Below are 23,277 nucleotides of genomic sequence, written 5' to 3' on the forward strand. Positions count from 1 at the left end.
AGAGAGAGAGAGAGAGAGAGAGAGAGAGAGAGAGAGAGAGAGAGAGACTGGCGGGAACACTGTCATTGGCCAAATAAAACTTGCACCTGAGTTGAGGAGACACATATTTTTAAAACTTTTTACTAACAAATTTTAAAAACACTAAAAATATATACTGATATTTTCATAAGTATGGTCTTGCTGAAGAGGATACCACAGTGAAATAGGAGAAACTAATTGTACAATGACCCATGAACACTTTTAAAGGATATGCCCAGAAGGGTAAATCTTAGACTGACATATGAACTTGAGAAGCAAGCTAGACAGCTTTCTTCTATCATAACAAACCCTGAGATAGCCAATTTATAAAGAGAAAAGGTTTAGGCTGGTTTAGGCTTTTAGTTTTTTCATTCATAATTGGATGCCCTGTTGCTATGAGCCTATGGGAGCACACCAAGTTGAAGCAGAGAGTAGAGAAAATTGCTTATCTCATAGCTGGGAACCAGGGGAGATTGAGTGAGCAGATGGGCCTGGAGTTTCTCAGCACCTTTCTGGAGCACAGCCTGATGGCCTGAAGACATCTCAGTACAACCCACTTTTTAAAGTTTCTGTGGCTTGTGATACCTAAGACTGGGATCTAAGCCTTCAGTAAATGGAGCTTTCAGAAACATTGAAGATAAGCAATAGTGAGAAGTTAATTTGGTCAGTGAGAGGGAGAGGAAAGAAGGCACAGCACAAGGAGTCACAGGGGAAATACACATTCTGCATCTGGGTTTATCTAAGCACAGTGGAATCCAGGAGCTCAAAGAGCGAAGAGAGGGAGTAAATCGGATACTTCAAGGAATGGGTTAAAATCTTTATTTCAAAACATAATGGTCAGGAATTGAGATTTCATCAAGAGTAAAAATCTAGTGTTCATAAGTGGATATTAGACCAAAAGCTCACAATGTCTAAGAACCTACATACAGACCACATAAAACTCACATAGAAGAAGGAAGACCAAAGTATGAATTCGTTGGTCCTTTCTAGAAGGAGTATCAAAAGTTTCAACCAGAACTCCCAAAGTCTAAACCAGAGAACACAAAGGGAGGGACTCACACACCTGTATAGGGAATTGAGGGTGTCCTTGTTAGACTTCAGTGAAAGTGGAGAGCCAAGGTCCCCGAAAGTTTGGATTCCCTACTGTGTGGGAATTCGAGAGCAGGGAGATGGGACTGGGAGGATGTTTGGAGCACACCATCACAAAAATTAGGAGGAGTGGGTATGGGATAAAGGATCTTGGGGGAGAATGAGAAAGGAGATAACATTGAAAGGTAAATACGTATAATACCCAATAAAAAACCCACACAGATAAAGGATTTTTTTAAAAAAGGGAGTTTACTTATCTTAAATTAATTTCAAAAGTTTCTAGGAGTTGCAAATTGGCTAAGATCCTATTTTAAGCTCTCCACAAAAGAACTTAAATCTCTGATCAATATTCTCAAGAGAGAGGTAAACCCTAACTTCCTCAACAGTTAATTGACAGAAGAGAGGTAATCTCACAAAAAGTAGAAAAAGCTATTTCCAATCGATATATCATATAGTCTGATTAATTGTCAGTGGTGCTATAAAAGTCCTTTGACAAAAGATTATAAATATAGATTTATATATCCTTAAATAAGGTCTTCATGACTCTCTGAGTGTAGAAGGAACAACTGTTGGCGCTTCAGCCCTGATTTTACAAGAACTCTGAAAAATTGGCTTTAAAAATAAAAGAGGGGGAACGGTACCCCCTCAGAAGGAGCCCCCCTGAAATACTCTCCATCATGCCTTGTTCACTTTTCTCTCTCTTAAGCTGAAAGCTCATGGCAAATCTCTTGCTGACCATGTTGGTGACCTCGGGCACCACCAAGACCAACAAAACTTTGCCACAGATATGGGGAAGGACCCTCATACCCGTAAAGGGAATGCCCCAGACCCAGTTCCCTTATGGAGCCGAGGACTGATATGCCTGTCCAATACCACAGAAGGCACAGCTAACCGGCTACCATAAATATTAATGAAAAAAAATAGATACACTCACAAAGCCAGGCCCAACCATAAATACGATGAATAATAATTTACATCCAGGGAAGAGAAATCTCCCTGAGAATCCCCTTCTTTTTTCTTTCCAGGCAAAAATGAATCACCCGTGATGCCTGCCATTAGAAGTTCTAATCCAGATGGGCCAGAAGTCAGGATCCTCGCCCTTACCCTCACCCCCTACATTTTCCCAGCTGCACAAGGTTCCCTGAAGCTTGGCAACTGCAAGATCCTGCTTGGAAACTGCAGATAGACTCAAAGCAGTGTCCCATATCATCTGAAGAATAGCAAGGAGACCATAACTCAAGCAGTGTACCATATCTTCTGAAGAATAGCAGGTTGCAGTCATCCTCGCCCCCACGAATAACTAGGGCCTGCCAGTCGGGTCAAGTGGCACCCAGACGTGGAGCTCGAGGCACGGACCCCTCTGGACGGACCCTCATTGAGAGGATGTGCGCAGGACATCAAGATTAACCGAGACAGAGATCAAAACCCGCGACCTGTCATCCACGGAACCAGGTTGATGCTGCCATCAAGAAGACGGTTGAAGTTCATTACCATCAGCCGAAAATTGAAGAGGATCCAGAAGTGACTCTGCAGGAGACTGACACAGCTGCCAGCTCCCCTGCCTCCCCCCTACGGTCGACCGCTAGACTTCCACGCCCTCCAGAAGGGTTCCTGGCATGCCTGGCTTTGCCCCCGTTTCTCTCGATAGAGAGCTTGGCCTCTTGATCACCACAACAAAAATTGGCTTTTTCCTAAACCAAGGCCGCCCTTGATATGGCCGCTAACATTGGGGAGCCTTCCTTTATGACAATATTACACCCCAAACTGACAAATGGTTGGTAAATTGAACATTTACAAGGGACTAGGATGGCTGTGAGATAGCCCAATGATGGGATTATTGTAGGTCCACTTCCCAGGGGCCCACCCAATGCAGCCGAAAAGGAGTGCGTGGTGCTGGGAGTGGGTGCAGCCTACATGGCCTAAGACAGGGCCCTCACCCTCCTTTCACCCACATCGGAGTCCCTTGACGTTGCCCATCGTCGACAGCCTAAAACCTTCGACCATCGATGTGACTCGTCTCACATCAGTGTTTTGGGGTTGTGAACTTGTCTAAGACCCCCCATAATTAGACATCCAAATTCAAAATTCACATAGTTGGGATTGATCATAAGATGCCTTCTCTAACTAAACAGAGAAGGGGGAGATGCCAGAAGCCAGGACCCTCGCCCTTACCCTCACCCCCTACCTTTCCCCACCTGCACAATGTCCTCTGAAGCTTGGCAACTGCAAGATCCTGCTTAGCAACTGCAGATAGACTCAAAGCAGTGTACCATATCATCTTAAGAATAGCAGGGAGACCATAACTCAAGCAGTGTACCATATCTTCTGAAGAACAGCAGGTAGATCATAATTCAAGGCAGTGTACCGTATAGACCATGACATGTTTCAAGGCACAGGCCAAGAAGATTTTGTACTTTTCCACCATCTGGCCCCTCTTACCCCCTCCCCTTGTGAAACATGCTATAAAAAAGCATTTCATGTTCAAAAATAAATAAATTATTTATTAAAAAAAAAATCTAGTGTTCATGGTGAGGAAGAAAGGAAGCGCTACATCCCATTGTACATCCCATTAGACAAAAGGAGGTACAATTTGATTAAGAGAAAGTTGATCAGATTCTAGTACAGTGTGGTACAGCTACAGTGTGAGACAGAAATAATGGAAACTTTTGCTATGATTGTGAAAGAAAGAGAGAAAAAGGAACACCAGAAGGACATTGCACAGACTGTCCCCAGGACTCTATACAGAATGCATTCTCCAAAACAGGGGAAGCAGCAGATGTTAAGGAACCCTGTAAGAACAGCTCCTGCTTCCAGAAGGTAGGTGGCAGTGCCCCCTGGCATGCTTCATAAAGGTGATGAATGGGTTTGATGAGACATGAGTAGAGAGCCAGATCGGTGCTGAGTTTCATCATCTACAGCTCAGGACCAAGAGCTGCTATGGGAAGAACGAGCCACGAGACAGCAAGTGGTTGGTGGCAGAGACCTCAAAGACCATTGGTAGTAGACCAAAACCAAATAATCCAGGAACAAGATCTCTAAGAAATGAGGCTGCAAAGTCTGAGCAGTTCACTGTATTTCCATACAGTGCCTAAAAATAAAATGTAAGAGTGCAAACAAGCCAGGAAAGTGTAGAATCATGGATAAAAGGGTCAGCAGTACAATCAACAGAGCACACGGGAGTGATCAGATGCTGATTGGACTTAGGGAAAAGGAGTTGTCAATGTTGATCATTGATCAACAGGTCAATGTTGGAGGCACAAAGAGAGGTGCATCCAGGGTAGAGCAGGTAAAGGATCAATCAGAAAGCAAGGAACTCGAGATCACAAGGAAGAATATCTGTGAGACTCCAGTTCCCAAAGAAGGAAGAGCACTAGTTCCATTTTAGAAAAGGATTTGCTGGTAAGGTTTCTAGGCATATGATTTAAGCAATGAATTTTGGCAAGTTTTTTTTTTTTTAGATGGATCTCATTTTTCTTTCAACAGTTCTACACATAAAAAAAAATTAAAATCAGAAAAGCCCACTTAGACAATACATGTCTTTTAGGCATACATGTATTGCACACAGTGCTGGGTCTGATTCTTTCAAGTATATCATACACTATAGGCATTTTACTTCCCATATCTTCCCTCTTTTCTCCCACTTGACCTGAACTCCTTCTAGTTTTCTTATTTTCCCCAGGCTTTTCATTTTCTCTTCTCATATATATATATATATATATATATATATATATATATATGTGTGTGTGTGTGTGTGTGTGTGTGTGTGTGTGTGTGTGTGTGTATACATATTTGTGTATGTGTATATTTATGTGTGAGTCTTCTCTCTCTATTGGATCATCGACCAATAGGATCCACAAAGGTAATGAGAGCAGGGGCAATGGAGTGGGAGTGTCAGAAGTCCTGTGAGTGTGTACTATCAATGACCATAGCAGGACCAGCTATCAGGAGGAAGATCAACTTTACTTAGGTTGATTTAAGACTTGTAAAGTTATGGGGGGACTGAAGGTAGAAACATCCAGGATGAACAAAGATCATTGGCTGAGGGCTTAGGGTACCCGAAATGCCTCATTAGCATGGGACAGCATTTCAGGAATCGCAGGTGCTAGCTGAACAGGTTTCTATCAGGAGAAAGGGACTCAATCCTGTAATCTAACTAATGCTTTGGGACATTCCTCAGGTAGAGGAAGGTATGCGGCTTAGAATTCCTCTGAAAAGGTCAGAAAGGAGAAACCCAGCTAATGAAGGGAGTGTTCCATATTGCAAGAGCCCAGAGTCTATCCAGTCATGGTGGACATCAACCTTCATTAGCAGAGTTTTTTCACATTTATGTAGGAAACCTAGAGTCACAATTGAGAGAATACCCAGCCCCTTTCTTCCTGACGGACAGGATCCAAAATTTCACACGTTTTCCTGCAAATAACATAGTTATTTTTATGGATAAATAAAATTCCATTTTGCAATATATCATATCTTTTTCCACTCAATTGTTCCAACCAACCTGGACTGATTTCATGACCTGGGGACTACGGGTAGTGCTGCAGTATACATCCCTGTGCTATCTGTCTTTTGTGAAAACAAACAAAAAAAATAATTGAGGAAAATGCTTCTTCATTCAGCTCCTGGAAGCCCTGCCCAACAGGAGTCATTTATCCATGAGAGATCTCCATAGGAATTCTCACTGTGAGAAAATGACAGGGTTATTTATTTAGTCCAAATGAAAATCTCTATCTCCATAAAATAGTCTCCTTATCTACTACACTAAATTTCACAGAATGCCTACAAACAAAAGTGGCTTCTACTCTGTAGATAGGAACGTACAGTTTTAATCCTGAAAATATTTATATGACCTAGACAATCACAAAACTTGGTCTTACACAACAAGTACAAACCGAACTTATTCTGCTTCAATGCAAAATGATACCAAGGCTTGTTTGCATTCCTGTAGAAGAAATTGCTAGTTGTCTATATAATATCAATTAGCTTATACAGAATTAGAAGCTTCGTTTCACCTTACGGTGGTCAGAAGCCTGCAGACAACTGCCCTGTCCAACTATCTTGCAGCTAATTATGGGCAAATGAATATTTTTGGATAATGAAGATGGGCTAGACTGACCCTGACCAAAGCTCTTAAGATAGCTGTGCTTTAGGGTCCTTATTCCAATCTCTCTCTCTCCCCTTCCCTCTTTCCCTTTTGCCATTTCTCTTTAATCTCCCTTTACCTTCTCTTCCCATAGACCTTTTCTCCCTATACTTTTATTACTGAAACAGCAAGAGCTCCAGCAGCCATCTTGGAATGTAATAAAGTTCTTAAGAGATATACATTCTCACTCTATGAGAGTCTCCCAAAGCCATAGGCCAATACCCATTGTCCATTAAATATTATTGGTATACTCTCATTCTCTTTCAACATTAAATGCCATTTCCTTTATCCTCCATCTCAAAGACACATCACAAAGCACAGTCTATGCCCAGGCAACCAGAATGGATCACTCTGTGGCCCACATAGGGCAGCATTCAGCCTACATAACATCACCTTGTCATCTCCATTTGTTAGAAAACTCAAGGATGGAGTTACAGTTTTTGCATTTCTTTATCTGTCAGCCCCATGTTTGCTGTCTCTCTATCTGCATATGGACAGGGTTTTGTTTTTGTATTTATTTGGTTTGGTAAACATTATTTAAAGGAACAAATACATATGGTTGTGTAAAGTTGTGAATGCATGAAAGGGCTCCGAATCTTTGAAGTATAAAACTAAGTTATACCAAAAAAGATAGATGCATTTTGAAGATTGTTTGAAAATAAATGTAAATTATCCCTCTCTGGGGTTTAGGTGAGTAAATGTGTAATTAAGAAACACTCAAGATATTCTCATGAACACTAATAGATGCATGTGTTTTTGAAATATTTTAAATGGTCGTGTTATTTTTCAATTTAATATTCAATAAACAAACCAAACTATAACCTTAAGCCATCAAGTATTAATGTGCCTTTCACTGAATACTTAAAATTATTTTGTATGTGGACTTTAATATAGGATTAGTGAAGCTAAGGAATATAGTAAGGGCAACATTTCTGGAATTACCATCTCTGCCCTATAAAGTTTCTACTCAGGATGAATTCCAGAGAAGATAGTTTGTTTAAAAGTCTCAGTTGTGTGACCTTCAGCTCAAAAGTCTTAAGACAAGTGTTTAACTGCAAAGGCATAAAATATCCACATGACTTCTAAAGGTAATGGCATTTTCAACATTAGCATAAGATTTGACCTTTGTGTCCAGTCTTCTGGGATGTGCCACTTTAGCATGTTGGGTTTCTTTTTCTTCCTGCTTATTGTTCAAAGGCATACCTTGAAGCACAAACTTCAAGAATACAACACTTCAAAGACAGAAAAGAACCCCTAAGAGCAGGACATCGCAGAGCAAAACTCAATTAAATTTTAACCTTTCAAACTGTAAAAGATGTGGAGTTGCTCCATTTCCTCCTTACCCAAATTAAATTGGATCCCCAAAGACACAAATAAAGATGCAAAGAAGACACTGGCACAAACACAATGACTTTCAAGAGCCAGGTTAAATTATAACACATCTCATTTATTCACTACAGTATAAATATATTCATGTTTCCCAATTTGGTATTTATTGATTCAACAATGGAAAAGGAATGGAATATATCAGAATAGGAAAAAAGGAAAATCATAAAGTCTTCAGTTGAAATTTCTTCACCAAAAAACTGTAATTTGTGAGATTGATATATGAAAATCAGAACCAGTGATATAAAAGTTTGCCTATGATTGATTAATCATTACAACGAAAGTATCTCAGATATAAAGGATATCCAGAAAAGACAGATTTAAGGAAGTCCTGGTACAGAAAAAATAATGGCACAATAGAGTTCTTTCTGCATAGCAAAGCTATTATTGCCCAATGCTAATGCTGGCTAAGGCCAACTCTGCAAGGAAATCAATGTGATCCAGCATCAAGATTTAGGAAAACGCTGTTAAAAAATGTTCAGCAGTGTCTGACTGGAAATTCTGTTCAGTAGTAGACTCATTGATTTTACACATTTTATTAACTGTAAGGTGTTATTTATTATTTTAATAAACCCTACGGAGAAAGCCCTATCATTGAGGGCAGCAATTCTGAGAGTGACATTTTTTTAGAGAACTTATGAAAAATACTTAAAAGCTCAGTGTTCAGTTACTATTTGCTGTGTATAATCCTTCTAGACCTAGACTTTCCCAGGGGCCATTGGCTCGCAACACTGTAACATGTAAACATGCACTATTTAGTTGTATGCAATTGTGCATGTTTAAGCCCAGAGTTTTGGCCACAGCCCAGGGATTTGAGATTCTCTTCCTTAGGGACTGTGCCTGAGAGCATGAGTTTCCACAAGGCTCTAGGTGAGGCTAATGCAACGAGAAACCCTCAACAGTTCAAAATAACTGGCTTAGAATTTTAAAACAACAATTAGTCATCCAAATTAACAACACAACCTACTTTTATTTCCTTCTATAACCATATAAAATTAGTCTGTAGGATTCTAAGAGTGCTATAAATGACAAACGTCTTCAATTTTGCAGATGGATTGGCATAAGCAGGAACGCATATGGCAATTTCTTTATATCACACCATACTGTCACTTAGTTTTTGGGAAAGTTTGCATTTAAATTGCCAGGCATTTGTTTAAAGATGTGAAAAATAGAAATGATTCTTAAACTGCTTCCTACTCCAAGTTGTTAGGGACTTGGTTTATTTAAAAAGGAAGATGCAGTGTATTGCTTGGGTGACCTAGGGTGGTCTTCTTCGTTACTGCACTTCTTAGTTTGGACTCTCATCAGGACATTGCTGTGTCTGTCACAGATAATCTGTCACCCACTTGGCTTGGCAATCACCAGAAAAAAAATCTCACGGAGTCTATATTGAAGAGGGATCTTTTCGTTTGTGGGTTATTAATAAGCATAGAGTAATAAAGGAAAGAGTAGATGTCTGGCAGAGCATTTCTTCCAGTATTTCAGCTGTGCCTGTGTCTGGTCTTAGACGGGCTGTCAAGAAGACAAGTTTACTCCTCTGGAGCCTAGATGTGTGAGTGGCTCAGATGCAAGGCATCAGTGGACGACGGATCAACAGGAAAGTGTGGAGTTTGGAACTGCTCAGTGGCAAAATTAACAAAGACCTTAAAGAAAAAAAAATGAAATAGTTACTAACTCATTTGGTATTGACTATTATAAAGGAGACATTGTCTCAAACACTGTCCAAACAGGCACAAAGAGCTAAAGGTCAACCTAGTCTTCTGTGAGACTGTGTATCCTAGATGTGGCAGGCAAGTTACATTCATGAAATCTCAACAATACTGTAGCCTAAAGAAGACCTGAAGTGTGACAAGCCCAACTGACATGTCAACATAAATGTGGAACTCTCACATGGTCCCACTCCTAGATGAAGCACTAAAGGAAATTAATGACTACTGAGAGGGTACAATCAGTCTGTCCCAGAAACTCTTAAAGGGATGGTGGCTATCAAGTGTTCAGCTCTAAAACCATAGACATAAAAAGAAAACTTCATGGACTCAGCAGAAGACAGACAGACAGACACACACACATACACACACACATACACATATGTATACATATACATATACTATATATATTATGTATATGCATATGTAATGATAAAAATGTGCTTGAGAGAAAACAGAAAGAAGCACATGGGAGTGGTTGGAGGAAAAATGAAGGAAGGAGGTAATTATATTTTAATTACAAATAAAATCATTTTTAGAAAGGAAGACATCATGCCTTTATGCCACACTTTCCTTTATCAACACACACACATACATACACACACACACACACACAGAGAGAGAGAGAGAGAGAGAGAGAGAGAGAGAGAGAGAGAGAGAGACAGAGACAGAGAGAGAGAGAGAGAGAGAGAGAGAGAGAGAGAGAGAGAGAGAGAGAGAGATCCACTGAACAGTCAACTCTCAGAATAACAGTCAGCTCTCAGAATAAGGACTAAAAAGGTACCTGGAAAATCTTAATATTTCAATATCTCAAAGTTTCAATAAATTTACATTCTGATATTCTTAGTAAACATTTTATTTTCCTCATAGTCAGCTATTATTCTACTACTGTAGAACTGAATCCATCATTTGGCAGTGAATAGTTAGAAAGGGAAAGTTTAACCAAAGGGACTGTCCAGCACCATCATGAGCAAATTAAAGCTCTGTACACTGAACAAAGCACATGAGACAGGCTTCCTAACTTTCGCCATCTTTACTAGACATTTGGAAAATTGATTTAGGTTAACTAAAAGAGATGGTGTGCTAAAGAAACAATCTAATTTTAATGTCTGATGAAAAAAGTCTAACAATTATATAAATATAATTATATGCAAATAATTATACAGAATAATAATATGCAGTGCTGTTTGAGGTGGGGTACCTGTTCCAGAGTGGTTTGACTGATGGAGTAATGCTCGATATTCAGGAGACCCTTGCTGTTTTCTAGAACTTGGAACAGATCAGCTAGACACTCCCAATTCTTTTGTATGTGATATTCTAATAAATTAAGGCGCAGTCCCTGAAAGTCAGAAAATATGAGAAATGAACATTAGAAATCACTGAGCAAAGTTAATTACCCTACATTTTGTTGAAAATAAATTCAAATGGGCTTTTTCAGCTGCACAATGTAAAGTGTATAGGTTAATGTTAGGAGTCACCAATGCCTATTGCTATAGTTCACCCCAAGACACACTAGACCAGTAGCATTCACTTGGATTCAGTTTATGCCTTGCCCCACTTTGTCCCACAGTGTCATAAGCACTAGGAGAAGTTTTAATGATTACTGACTGTCTACAGATGCTCCAGAAAAGGGAGTGAATACAGCATAATGTAAATACCTCAGGGTTCCCCGAACATCACAAGCATCAAGGGATTTGTAGGTCTCTGATGTCTTCTTTACTAGCCGAACAACTCTTGGTAAGAAATTTACTCACTCTGATTCTCATTTTTATGCTTTTTCAAGGAGATAATTTAGAGTAGTAACGGAATTCAAATGATAGTGTCTCACGGGTTATTTGTTAAAATGAATAAAGAATGGCTACTTAATGCCTATGACCTGTTAGAAGGTATGATACATAAGAGTAACAGTTATCTAAAAGAAACATAAACCAGGCTGAGGAGATGGCTGCATGGTTAAGGGCACTGGCTACTCTTCCAGGAGACTGGACTCAACTCCTAGCACACATATTGGAGCTCACAATGGTCTGCAACTCAGTTCCATGGGATCCAATGCCCTCTTCTGGCCTCCAGAAATTACAGGGGGAAGGGGGGACTGCATGTACCTGGTACACAGACATTCACGTAGGAAAACAACCATGCCTATAAAATAATAATAAAAAACCCTCAAAATTATATGCAAATTTGGTGCCCACATCTGTAAGCCTAGCACTTCAGGGGCAGAAGTAGGATATTTGGTCTAAATTCAAACCTACCCTTAGCTGGATAGTGAGCTTCAAGCTGATCAGGCTACACAGCAAGAGTGTGCAAAACAAACAAACTAGAAAGGAAATAACTGTACTCAGTGCTTCTAAAACTTCAATGTGTAAAAGAGCAACCTAGTTACCTTGTCAAAAGGCCAATTCATATCGAGTGGGTCCAAGCCTGCCTTTCTGTCTCCCTAAAGGATATCACCTATTGAAGATGTTTCTGGCCCATGAACCATATTTGTTCACATCAACTTCACAGATTATGGTTCCAAGCATATGACTGTTTTCATTAAAAAATTTAAAAATGTCCAAGCTTATATAATATTAAAAATAACAAGCTTATAAACCCCATAACAAATACATAGAAGAAACTGTTCTCTGCAGCTCTCCATCCAGATGAAATGAACTACACAATGGAGCTGCGAGTGAGTTGAGAGGGGGGCATGTGAAATTAGTCTCCTCTGGACTGTCCCACAAGTGACCAGGCATTCCTGCCGTCTACTAAAGTGGTCAAGCAATGTCTGCAATCCAAGATTTTTTTTCATAGGGAAACATGGCCAATAATTCATGAAGAGGCAAAATACAGCAGGTTCTGTCTTTTGGCAGTGTGGAATAAAAGAGAAAAAATGACTAATACATGTATAATATTCTTTTGGCTAAAAATGGTAACACAGGCTATTAGGATTATCTCTCTGCATAGCTGTTTTATTCCCCTTGAAACATCCACTCCTGTAGGAAGGATGAACTCATAGGACAAGAAACTTAGGAAACTCAGAGGCTCAGGGAACAGAAAGATATAAAAATCCATAAATGCCCTCCTGCAGGTTATAAAATAATAGCAGGAGGGAGGGAACTCTCTCTACTGGAGATGCTTGCAAGCAGTGAAGAAAATATCAGGGGTGCAGTTTGAGGAACTAGTCACTCCTCCTGGAGCTGGTTATTCAGTGATATCATTGCCTTTGAGTAACTCACACTCTTGTAAGTAACCCAAATAACACACCACTGGATCACTAAGCTAACCCCAAGTGGTATCCTTTTGTGAGCTTGTCATAAATACCTTATTTCGGGCGAATATATACCTATTCATGAATTTTCTGAAAAAGTCACACAACCTACCTTAAACTGGATTCCTGGGAAATGGAGCTTCAAGTAGTCAGAAACTGCACTAGGCTGACTTCCTTCCTTGTGGAGCCAAACTTTGACTGTGTAACCATCACCAAACCTGAGTCAAATAAAAATATGGATAGCATTACACATGTGTTATATATTGACTTACAGTGAGGGTGTTACACAGCAATTTGTATAGATTTAAAGGAAGTTAGTGACTTTTTAAAATCACTGGGGTATTTGGATTTTCAAATATATAGTGTGAAGAAGTCAACTTTAAGTCCCTAACACAGTTGCTGTCATCACTTACATCAACAGGGACAATGGCTTAACTTAGAAATAATCAGCAAATCCAGAAACTGGTACATAGTCCATAAAAGAGCTCAGGTGAAAATGCAAGTTGTAAATGTGGAATGCTGAGTTAGAGGAAGCCAGAGGTTGCCCTGGAGACTAGCCTGGGAAGCACATTTCCAGGTTTGTTGCTTCAAGGCCTGCAATAATTAAAATGTGACTGGGAAAAGATGAAAAGGAATACGTAAGTGACTGAAGGGCTTGTCTGTCTGTTGTGTAAAAACATTTTCTAGGTTTAAGTCAGCCTCGGTGGGTGGGGAATCTCTTAACGGCCCCAGTAGCCCACATCCTTAGAGGTACTGTACCTAGCACTGCTGCGTAGATTGCTTCATTGTTATCTCAGCAGCATCACTAAGTGCAGAATCACACTAATCTCACACAGTAATCTTCAAGAAGGTAGCAGGCTTTCAAAACCTTTGTGTTTTTAATAACTATTTTTAAGTCTCAGAGAATTTCCTCCCTGTATTTTGATCATATTAACTCCCATAACTCTGCTCAATTCCTCCCACGTTCCTACCCATGCCACCTTCTTCACGTTCCTAGTAACCCATTGAATCCAATTTATGTTGGCCAATATAGTCCTGGCTGTGCAGCCAGATGCTAGCGTTTGGTCTAAAAGAATACTGACTTTCTCTCCTCCAGAATCCATCATTTGTCCATAGATCTTCATTTAGGGTAGATGCTCAAACACTCATTTCTCCTCCACGATAAAATGTTAACTGGATTGGCCTTGTGCAAGTCTTGTGAAGGCAATAACAGGTTCTGTGAGGTCATGGCTACAGTGGTCTAGTCATGTTCAGAAGATGCTCCAGTCTTTTTTCCCTTTTATGATGGTTCCCAAGCTTTGGGTAGGTTGATGATACAGATGACCCGTTTGTGGCTGAGCACTCGACTGATACATATTCTTGGCACTTTAAGGAGTTGTGTGTTTCTTCATTAGCCACTGCTCACTGCACAAAAGTTTTGTGAGTTCTGAGAGACACACTAATCCAAGAGAGAGAGACCTACTTAGAAGGCAGTTTGGTAGCAAGCCATTTAGGAATATACTAGTCATTGGTTGCCCCCAGAGACAGTGAGCTTCCCTAATCGTGGTTCCTTAGAGCATAGAACCAGGGCCACGTTTGGTTTTTTGTTTTGTTTTGTTTTGTGGAGGAGACTATACAAGAAAGTAGTTGGTTGGTCTTATAACATTCATGCCATTATTTGCACCTCTGAAGATATCTTGCCTCAGTGGTCATTATTATAGTTCACAGGGTTCATCACTTGGTACCGCTATTGATGACTTTTTTCCTCAGCAGCCTGTACAGCACTTTTCAGTGCTCTGAAATCTAGCCAGGAGGGAGCAAGCTTCCTGGTCAGCACCAGCTTTATTTTTCTGTAACACATGACCAATATGTGTGGTGTTTTCAGGAACAGGGACTTAAGCATAAAATTCTGATGGTCAAGCAAAAGCAATAGTCTGCATTGTTTGGGGGGAGAGGGTACTCTATCTTGTACTATAGTTCATTCCATGGTGGTTGGAATAAAAGTGTCTTGGTAGCATTCTGATCAATAAAAGCCAGAGACACAGATAAGCCATGATCATATAAGATTCTGTTATTATTATTAATGTGTGGGGAGTGTGAGAGTGAGGGGCAGATGCCATGTCTCAGTTGGAGAGTCAGTTTTGTGGTAACTTCTCTCCTTCCACTTTTATGTGGGTTCTATGGGACCAAACAGGTTGGCGGGTTTGTACAGCACCTTTACCCACTGAGCTATCTTGACAGCCTGATTATTGAAATGTTTATCTGTTTGTATGTAGTGGTCTATCGGTTTCAGATATAGAATATGGTATCCAGTGCTATCTAGCACAGAACTTCATGCTACAAACAATTAAATTAGCCTAAAAATGAAAAACATGGTATGTTCAACTCGTATAATCATCATTTACTTATAAGGCATCACTAGATAAAAATGTGCATTTATTTAGATTTACCTAGGTAAAACTGACCATAGTACTTTTATACCTTGATAAGTTGTAAAAGTCTGTGTGAGAAGGACAGGTTGCTTAAGATTACAAGAACTTGTTAAAATACAGATAAGCCTTGCGAACTGTAGAGTAATTGGGGAGGCTTTTCTATCGCCCCTTTATCTCCCAAACAAATGACATGGAAACCTACTATATTTATTAAAAGCTTCAAACACTAAGTTAGGCAGGTTCTGAGGTGTTCTAACCCAGTTTTCCCAGCCTAATTTCCAGCCACATGACCCTGTCATCTTGGTCTTGTTCACCATCTGTGTCTTCATGGAATCACCTGGCAACCTGCTCATGTTGAATTTCTCCTGGTGTATCTCTTACATTCTTGTTCCCAACAGAGACCCCTCTCACTGTGTCCAGAATTCCTACCTTCTCTCTCCTGCCTAGCTATTGGATGAATCTTTAGTAACCAATCAGAGGTAATGGAAAATAATGTGTTATAAAATACTGAGTCAGAAAATATTTTATAATAAAGGCAACAACAAAATCTGAACTCTACTCATATCTCCCAGAAATCAGAATCTGAACTCATACTGCACAATACCATCTCCCAACAATGAACATCATCTGAGATGTGTGTTCAGCATTCTTTCCTATCTTCTGCCTTTGTTTCATATATACATTGTTAATGTGACAGGATCTATCTGTAACCATATAACTAGGTATTTGTGTGCTTTCTCTAAGAATGGAGTAGGCAGACATAAAACAGTATAAATTAGATCTACTAATTATTGCCAGTTCAGGATTGATAATCTTTAAGGGTAAAACAGATTGCTATGTGGGATTAAAATGAAACAAATCTGAATCCTTGACAACAGCAGAATGATGACCTAAAGCCATTATAGCCACTGTAGTTGTGAATGTAAGTGCAGAATTTTGGTGACTAAGATAGGAATAATTTTCTCTGCCAAAAATCAATGGGAGGCTGCTCCTGAAGCAGAAAACCCAGACACAGGGAACTAGGAAGTCTTTTTAGGTCTCCAGGAATCTTGTGGCAGCAGCTTCAGGAGGCCATACCCTGTTGGAGCTAAGAGTGGAAGAAAGAGGCTGAGCTGCTGATCTACACACACAGACTGACAACTCTGTCTTCACCAAAACTCCAGGATGAGTGGACATTTCAATTCTTTAAGCAAGAAAGATATAAGCACAAATGCTTGAAAGGATTTCCCAAGGTCAAAAGATGGGTCACCGAAACTTGAAGCATCTCTATGAAATAGGCTACCAGCTATGACTGGGCATAGCATTGATTCCTAGTAGGGGTATGCTGAGTGGCAATATTTTTTTAGATATTCTGATACCATAATGAAGAGTTTGTGACAACGATGCTGGATCCTAACTGACTGCATTCCTCCCACAAAATGCATGACCTTAAAAAACTGGGTAAGTCTTTTAAGCTCAGCTTTCACATCTAGAGATGGGTCTAAGAAGAGACTCTGCCTAATAAGGTTGTTGGAGGACAGAATTAATTCTTCCTTATGAATCATTTGGAACTGCTTTTGGCACTATGTAAATAAGTAAATAAATAAAGAGTGTCATTTCAGCTCTGCTGGATTTCACCAGAATGAAACATCATTCTATTTGATATTGAGAAACCCATAATTTACTTGGGAAAGTTCTTTGAATGCAGACAAGACAATGCAAACACAGATTGTATGCTGGTGGGGGGTGGTGAAGGGAAAGGAGACCTCATGGCCAGTATCATCACTAATATAGTTTTCAGCCTTTCTAGGAATATTTTGTTTGCAGCCTTTAATAGTATATTTTAATGTATTTTGAAAAATTCATGCTAAATTTAAAAAATTGTCTAATAAATTCTCTATAATCATATTGATATTTTGAGTTTTTTCAATGATACATTTCATTTGAAGTAACATATTCTATCTTTGCTAGAGAAAAACAGAAGAAAAACTTTAATTCTTAAGAAAAAATATTTTCAAGAGAATATAACCCTTTCATAGGAAGGTAATAACCATGAATGTGTCTAGACTACTCAGCAACGCATAAAGTTATGATAGGATGTATATTTAACAATTAAGAAAAGTCTTGGAAAATCATTAAATTAACGAATGACATATCTAATTAGCTATTTGATTTAAGTTTACTTTCTCATCCCTGCCTCAGTGACCCATTGATCTAAATTCCCTGGTGGATTTATTTGATTACCATTTATTTTCAAAGACTGAAAAGTTTCACCACAGTGAGTGCACCATGTGTTGCTATATACACTTATTGACCCGACACTTCAGGATTGTCCAGTATGCACTGCCGTTTGTGTAGCAGCCATCCCATAAAGAGGTGAGCAACAATGTCTGCAGACAAGGTTATCTGTAAAAATCTTCTAATATATGTAAAAAATACTAAAACAGAAGCATGAGAAGCACAGGAACACAGAAAAGTCTCAATCCCAGACACTAAAGAGCACAGTGAGTGAGCAGGTACTGACTGAAAGGACCCCACAAGGCAGAACTGAAGCCCTGAACGTTTACACTTCTTAGCTCAGACTCCATTTAAAAAATATTTTACTTCAAATTAAAATTAAATGGTTCATGAAAACATGCTGATATTATTCTCAACCATTAAAATATATATCCACAAAGAATTTTAAATGAGAAAATGCTTATAATTACATGAATTATAAAATGGAAAATTATAGACTCAGGAGAATATCAACTGTGCAAGCGTATTTATAACAAGTGCAAATGAAATACTAGGATACTACTTGAACTTTCTATGACTGTTAGTTATTCTTCACCCACTGCTGAACACTAAAAGAGTTCATAAAACCATCGTAATTATTTTTTTAAAAAGGTTTCTAAAATACAAAGAAGCATTCTATTGTGCTCATTTCTGCAAATGCATTGCCATTCTGGCTTTGAAATATAACTTCTAAAGATTACAGGCATAAAACTTCTAGGTATAGAAACTAATATTTGAGTTAAAGTAATAATAAGTATTTAAAATTTGTTTTGGATGTCTCTTTATACACAATTGAATTCCATCATCTGATTCATAAGGAATATAAACACACACTCACACATCACACACACACACACACACACACACACACACACACATACTCATTGATATATTTTCCTAATAAAAGAATTGTAATATAAAATATCTTTTAAATTTTTTTAAAATTGTATTTTCCTATTCATTATACAATAAAAGCACAGAAAGCACAGGGCACCATAATCCTGAGTTTCTATATGAGCTCCCATCAATCATCTGTACAAGGGTATTCCCTCCCAGGGGATACGAGAGTACAGATTCAGACCAAGTCACCTCATTTATAACTTTCTTGTCTCACTATACTATATCCTACTCTTTCATGGCTTGGTTTATGTGCAATATGGCAATTTCTAGTCATCTCCTTCACTAGTTTATTTGCTGACAGTGGAAGACAGAGTAAAGGGTGATTCTAAGGAAAAGTGGCTGAGTGTTGGGTAGGTAACAAATATATGTATGTGGCTCTGTGGTATGAGGCTGGTATATCTGCATTGAAATTCCCTCATCATTATCCTAGTCATTATGTGACTCTTTGTGGTGGTGTGAGTGAGAACGGACCCTGTAGGCTCATATATTTGAATGTTTGATCCCTACTTTGTGGACTATTTTGGGAAGGATTATGAGATGTGGTCTTGTTGAAGGAGGTGTGTCACTTAGTTTCAAAAGTTCATGCTAGGCCCAGTGTCTCCTCTCTCTTCCTCCCGTGTGCAGATTGAATGTGGGCTCTCAGCTACTGCGCCAGCATCATGCCCCCATCCATAACTTACCAAACCCTGCCATGATAGTCATTGTCTCACCCTTTGAAACTGTAAGCAATCCCACAAATTAAATGTTGTCTTTTGTAAGTTGCTTGGCCATGGTGTCTCTTAGCAGAAATAGAAGAGTAACTAAGACAGTCTTTATTCAGAGAGACAAGGAACCAGTAGAGAGGCCAGAGGATAGTTCTGTCTTTATCTGTCCTGAGTGTGGTACCAAGCATATGTACCATTTAATCTCTCAGGGTTTTATATATCACCATCTTTAGCTCTGTAACACAAATATGGTATGCAATCTCATTTGGTGCTAAAGAACTTGTTTAGCTCAAATAATTCAAAGGGAAAGAAAGTCTCACAATTTTAATATTTATAAGTTCAACTGAAAATCCCAGCTTACAGCAGGATGTCTTCTAATGACTAGCACCCCTCCATTCTTTAAATGGCCACTGTGACGACAGCATATTCATTTTATCCTTCTCAACCACTTGTGCACCATTGCCCACAGATGGAATGTTTTTTTCATTCATGTACAGTTCTAAGGTCATTCCTGTTCTCACTCATCTTACTTCCTGCAGTGCTGGGACAAACTAGGTCTCACACCACAAGCACACCTTTTCATCTGAAGTGTCTTTCCTTGAGATTGGTTTGGAAGATTTCCCAATAGTCACATATGCAAATAAGGATGATCATGAGGGTTATATCTTCAAGACTTTAATATAAAAGAACCCCTGACGGTTATCAAATAATAATAAAACAAAACAAAATAGTGCTTTCCAGGTGGCACAGCATACCTTCTAGGAGAGAGATTGTCTTTGAAAGGAGCCTCAATAATAAACTTCTGAACATAAAGACAAGATCAAATGGGTAGGCAACAAGGCTTCTCAATAAAAGAAAGCTTGAGTCACATTAGCACACTTCTCAAAGACAATTCTTCTTAGCATCTAAAAGATAGTGACCACAGTACCTGGCAGGTACAACATAAGGGATAGTTTGTTTTAGTTCCGTTTCAGAGAGTCTCATTTTATCAGTACAGAACTGGCCTGGCAGAGTAACAGCTGGTTGCAGGATCCTGTGGTATTCATATCACACCAGGCCAAAAAGCAGAGCACAGAACCAGGGGACAGCCAAAAGCAATAGAGCCCTACCCTGAGTAGTCCACTTCTGTCAGGCAGGCTCTTCCAACAAAAGACTTCACAGCACCTGCATTAGCACCTTCAACTGAGAACTAAGCATTCAAACTATAAGCTGATAGGAGATATTACCAATTTAAGGTGCAATATTTCCTGGTTATTCTACTAGGCAGTGATCTATAATTCAGCATTTGGGCTAACAATATCAACAAGAAAAGGTCAATAGAGTCATAGTTACTAAGCTCAGGAGACCGTGTTAGTTTCAAAATGGAAAGTTTTTGACTCAAAAGTTAAGCACCAGAGGAATAAGCAATCACTTCGTGGTTGGATTTAAGATGTATTCCACAGGATGAAGCCCATAATTGGCACCATTACTGGGCCAAGAATCTATGTCTAGACATGTCAATGGACTGGGGAGGGGGAACTAGTACTATTGATCTACTAAATGCAGATAGAATTAAACCAACCCCTAATAATTTATCATTGTACCCATATATCAATACATTTCTCAGTCCTCATCATAGACGTTCCTATTTGCAGTAGGTGATGGCTAATACAGAGACCCACAACTGCCACAATGCAGAGAACTGTGGAACCCTCAGCCCAAAATAGAACATATATCCTATTCTCACTTACTCAAGACTCAGCAACCAATGGACGAAGAAGAAACTGATAAAGAATGTAAGAAGTAGCATCAGTACATGGCTATAAGAAAACAGTGTCTTTGGACACAGTGAGACAGCTACACATAGGAACCAATAGTGAATATAAAAACAGGCACAAAGTTTACCGACAAACCAGGACAAATCCTGCATGAAGATGAAAGTGGGATACAAACTTTCACCCCTAGCCATGGGATGATTGGCAGCTCTTAGCTTCTGGGAGACAGCAAGTTTTCTTTAGGCATGTGGTAAGCCAACCGTGCTTCAGTAAAAGACCACACACTCAAAATGATTGAGCAGCACAAATTGGGTCTTGATTGGTTAAAAATCAAAAAAGGAAAAAGACAGAAAGTTGGATGGGTGGGAAACACGGAGTGGATCTGGGAAGAGTGGAGGTGGAAGGTGACTATGATCAAAACACGTTGGATGGAATAAACAAGAACAAAAACCCTAATAAGGATATTTTTCAATAAAGAATATTTTGAAAAAAATTGTAAAAGTCAAACTTGGGCTAAGGGTGTAGTGCAGCACTAGAGCATTTGCCTAGTAAGGACAGGTATTTGGTGTGATCTCTAGTACAGCAAACAAAAGAACCAAATATCACTGATGCCTGTAGGTTCCCCAAAAGCTGTTGCCTTCACCTGACTCATTAACCCAGAATTCTCTTCGTGCTGCTTTCATCAAGGATCTCTTCCTCCACCCATGTAGTCTGATATCTTAGTGCATAGGTACAATGAAATTTACCCTGGACTCAGAATGACGATGTCTTGCCAGGTGCAAGAAAGAACCACAGGCTTCCTTGCCAGTGTCCCTAACATCCTTGCATGTACCTTAGTATTTGATAAAGCACAGAATGCAAAAAATTCCTTGTTTTGATTTAGTATCATGTAAGGGAAACATTAGCTCCTTCTTGATTAAACAGCAAAATACAGTTCCTTTTTTTTCTTTTTCTTTTTTAAAGCAAGAAATGGAGATCATTTAAAAACCTGATGTCAGAGCCAAGTTAACAGGACAGAAAAGGAAGTCACCTCATCTCCAGTATAATGCACTTTTTGTCCACCACAGGACTACCTTGGTCATTTTACTTTTGGATGGTAAGGTGACAAAAGATTCTGCCCTATCTGGTATCTTCTGGTTTTGTGCTAATGGTAGTCTCTGACCAATTTTATTCATTTTAGAGACACCTCAGAATCCTGATAGATAAAAGATACCTTTAGAGTTGACAATGTTATGATATTAACAAGGAAATTTCTTTTTTTTTCACTTTAAGGCAGAAAGTTTGCATGAAACAAAAAAAATATGCATGAAGTTGAAATTCTGACATCCTGATGTCTATTTTAGCAACATTTGATGCTAGAAGAATTTATATGTTACTAAAACACTATTTTAATGCTAGGCTGATATTGTTTGAAAACCTTTTCGTGACATGAGAACAAATAACCAAACAACCAAACAGGAGCTGACAAGGTCTGCTCATTCTTCAGAGATCTTGTATAAACCCACTGACACACAGTAGGACACCACAGGCCCTTAGATCAAGATACTACTCAGCAGGTTATTTAAAGTAAGTGAACCAAAGCCTCGGTTGTCTCATCACAAATGTCTGTGCTCTGCATTCTGAGAAGATGAGGAATTAATATAGTTTCATCAAGTTGATTCACAACAGACACCAGAAGCAGCCACAAGCAATTCTCATGGCCATATCCACATAAGCAACAGGATCAAAGCAATCACAACCTTTTATCTAACAGACTGTGACCAGGATCAGGAACATACCCTACAGAAAAACTATAGGGATCTACTTTCTGTCTTCTTCATGAGTGGTACCCATGGAGAATCCCAGGGTGTTTAGTGGGTCATATCTAACAAGAAAATACCAGGGTTGAGAAGAACCTTCAAAGTCAGCATACATACCTGCACAGCTACCATATGTGAGGAGACGTAAGCTACAGGAAACTGCCATCTCCTGCATGGGATTCTCTTCCATAGGTTTGGGGGCTCGGTACTTTATTTGGTTTCTCTGTGATTGTAAGTTTGGGTTAGGACATAGTGTTCTTAAGAAAGTGGCCTAAGCTACTTGTTAAGTTCAGTTTCAGAGATTTTATTGCTTTATAGCATGTATAACTTAAGAAAGCCTATGCAAGCTGGGCAGTGGTGGCACATGCCTTTAATCACAGCACTTGAGAGGCAGAGGCAGTCAGATTTCTGAGTTTGAGGCCAGCCTGATCTACAGAGTGAGTTCCAGGACAGCCAGAGCTATACAGACAAACCCTGTCTCGAAAAACCAAACCAAACCAAAAAACAACAACAGAAAGCCTATGCAAACAGTTTTAGTCACTTCTAAAATGGTGAAATAAGAAAACTGAATACTTGTCTATGCATGCAGGAATTGCTTTAAAGAGTAACCTTGCCCTTGTAGTTGAAGAAACGCACTCATAAGGCAGAACTTTTCCAAGACTCTGGTTCATTTGTGGTGGGAATTTTCCAAGTCAGCACAAAGATAAGGATGTTATATCATCAGACAAAAAGGTCACATGTAGATATAAAGCCCAGAGCTTTCCAATTACTTCATCCTTCCACCCCACCCCACATTTTTTTTTTAATAAAAGGAGCAAATTACCAAACTCACAAAGTTCTTAATTGACCAAGCTTCTCAGCAGA

The 23,277-nt window shown here is 39.2% G+C and overlaps 1 protein-coding gene across 1 annotated transcript in view; it reads right to left on the minus strand.

Annotated features, from left to right (window-relative positions):
* Window positions 1-9,177: 9,177 nt before the first annotated feature.
* Window positions 9,178-23,277, minus strand: part of Abca13 (ATP binding cassette subfamily A member 13) — a 438,342-nt gene continuing 424,242 nt past the window's right edge. The window contains exons 60-62 of the mRNA XM_028777793.1: window positions 12,702-12,807; window positions 10,541-10,678; window positions 9,178-9,276 (exon numbers count right to left, since the gene is read on the minus strand). Coding sequence (XP_028633626.1) covers window positions 9,178-9,276; window positions 10,541-10,678; window positions 12,702-12,807 — 343 coding nt within the window. The remainder of the gene's footprint in view (window positions 9,277-10,540; window positions 10,679-12,701; window positions 12,808-23,277) is intronic.

Source organism: Grammomys surdaster, unplaced genomic scaffold (genome assembly GCF_004785775.1).
Source record: "Grammomys surdaster isolate TR1022 unplaced genomic scaffold, NIH_TR_1.0 67, whole genome shotgun sequence".
In the NCBI taxonomy this organism is placed as follows: Eukaryota; Metazoa; Chordata; class Mammalia; order Rodentia; family Muridae; genus Grammomys; species Grammomys surdaster.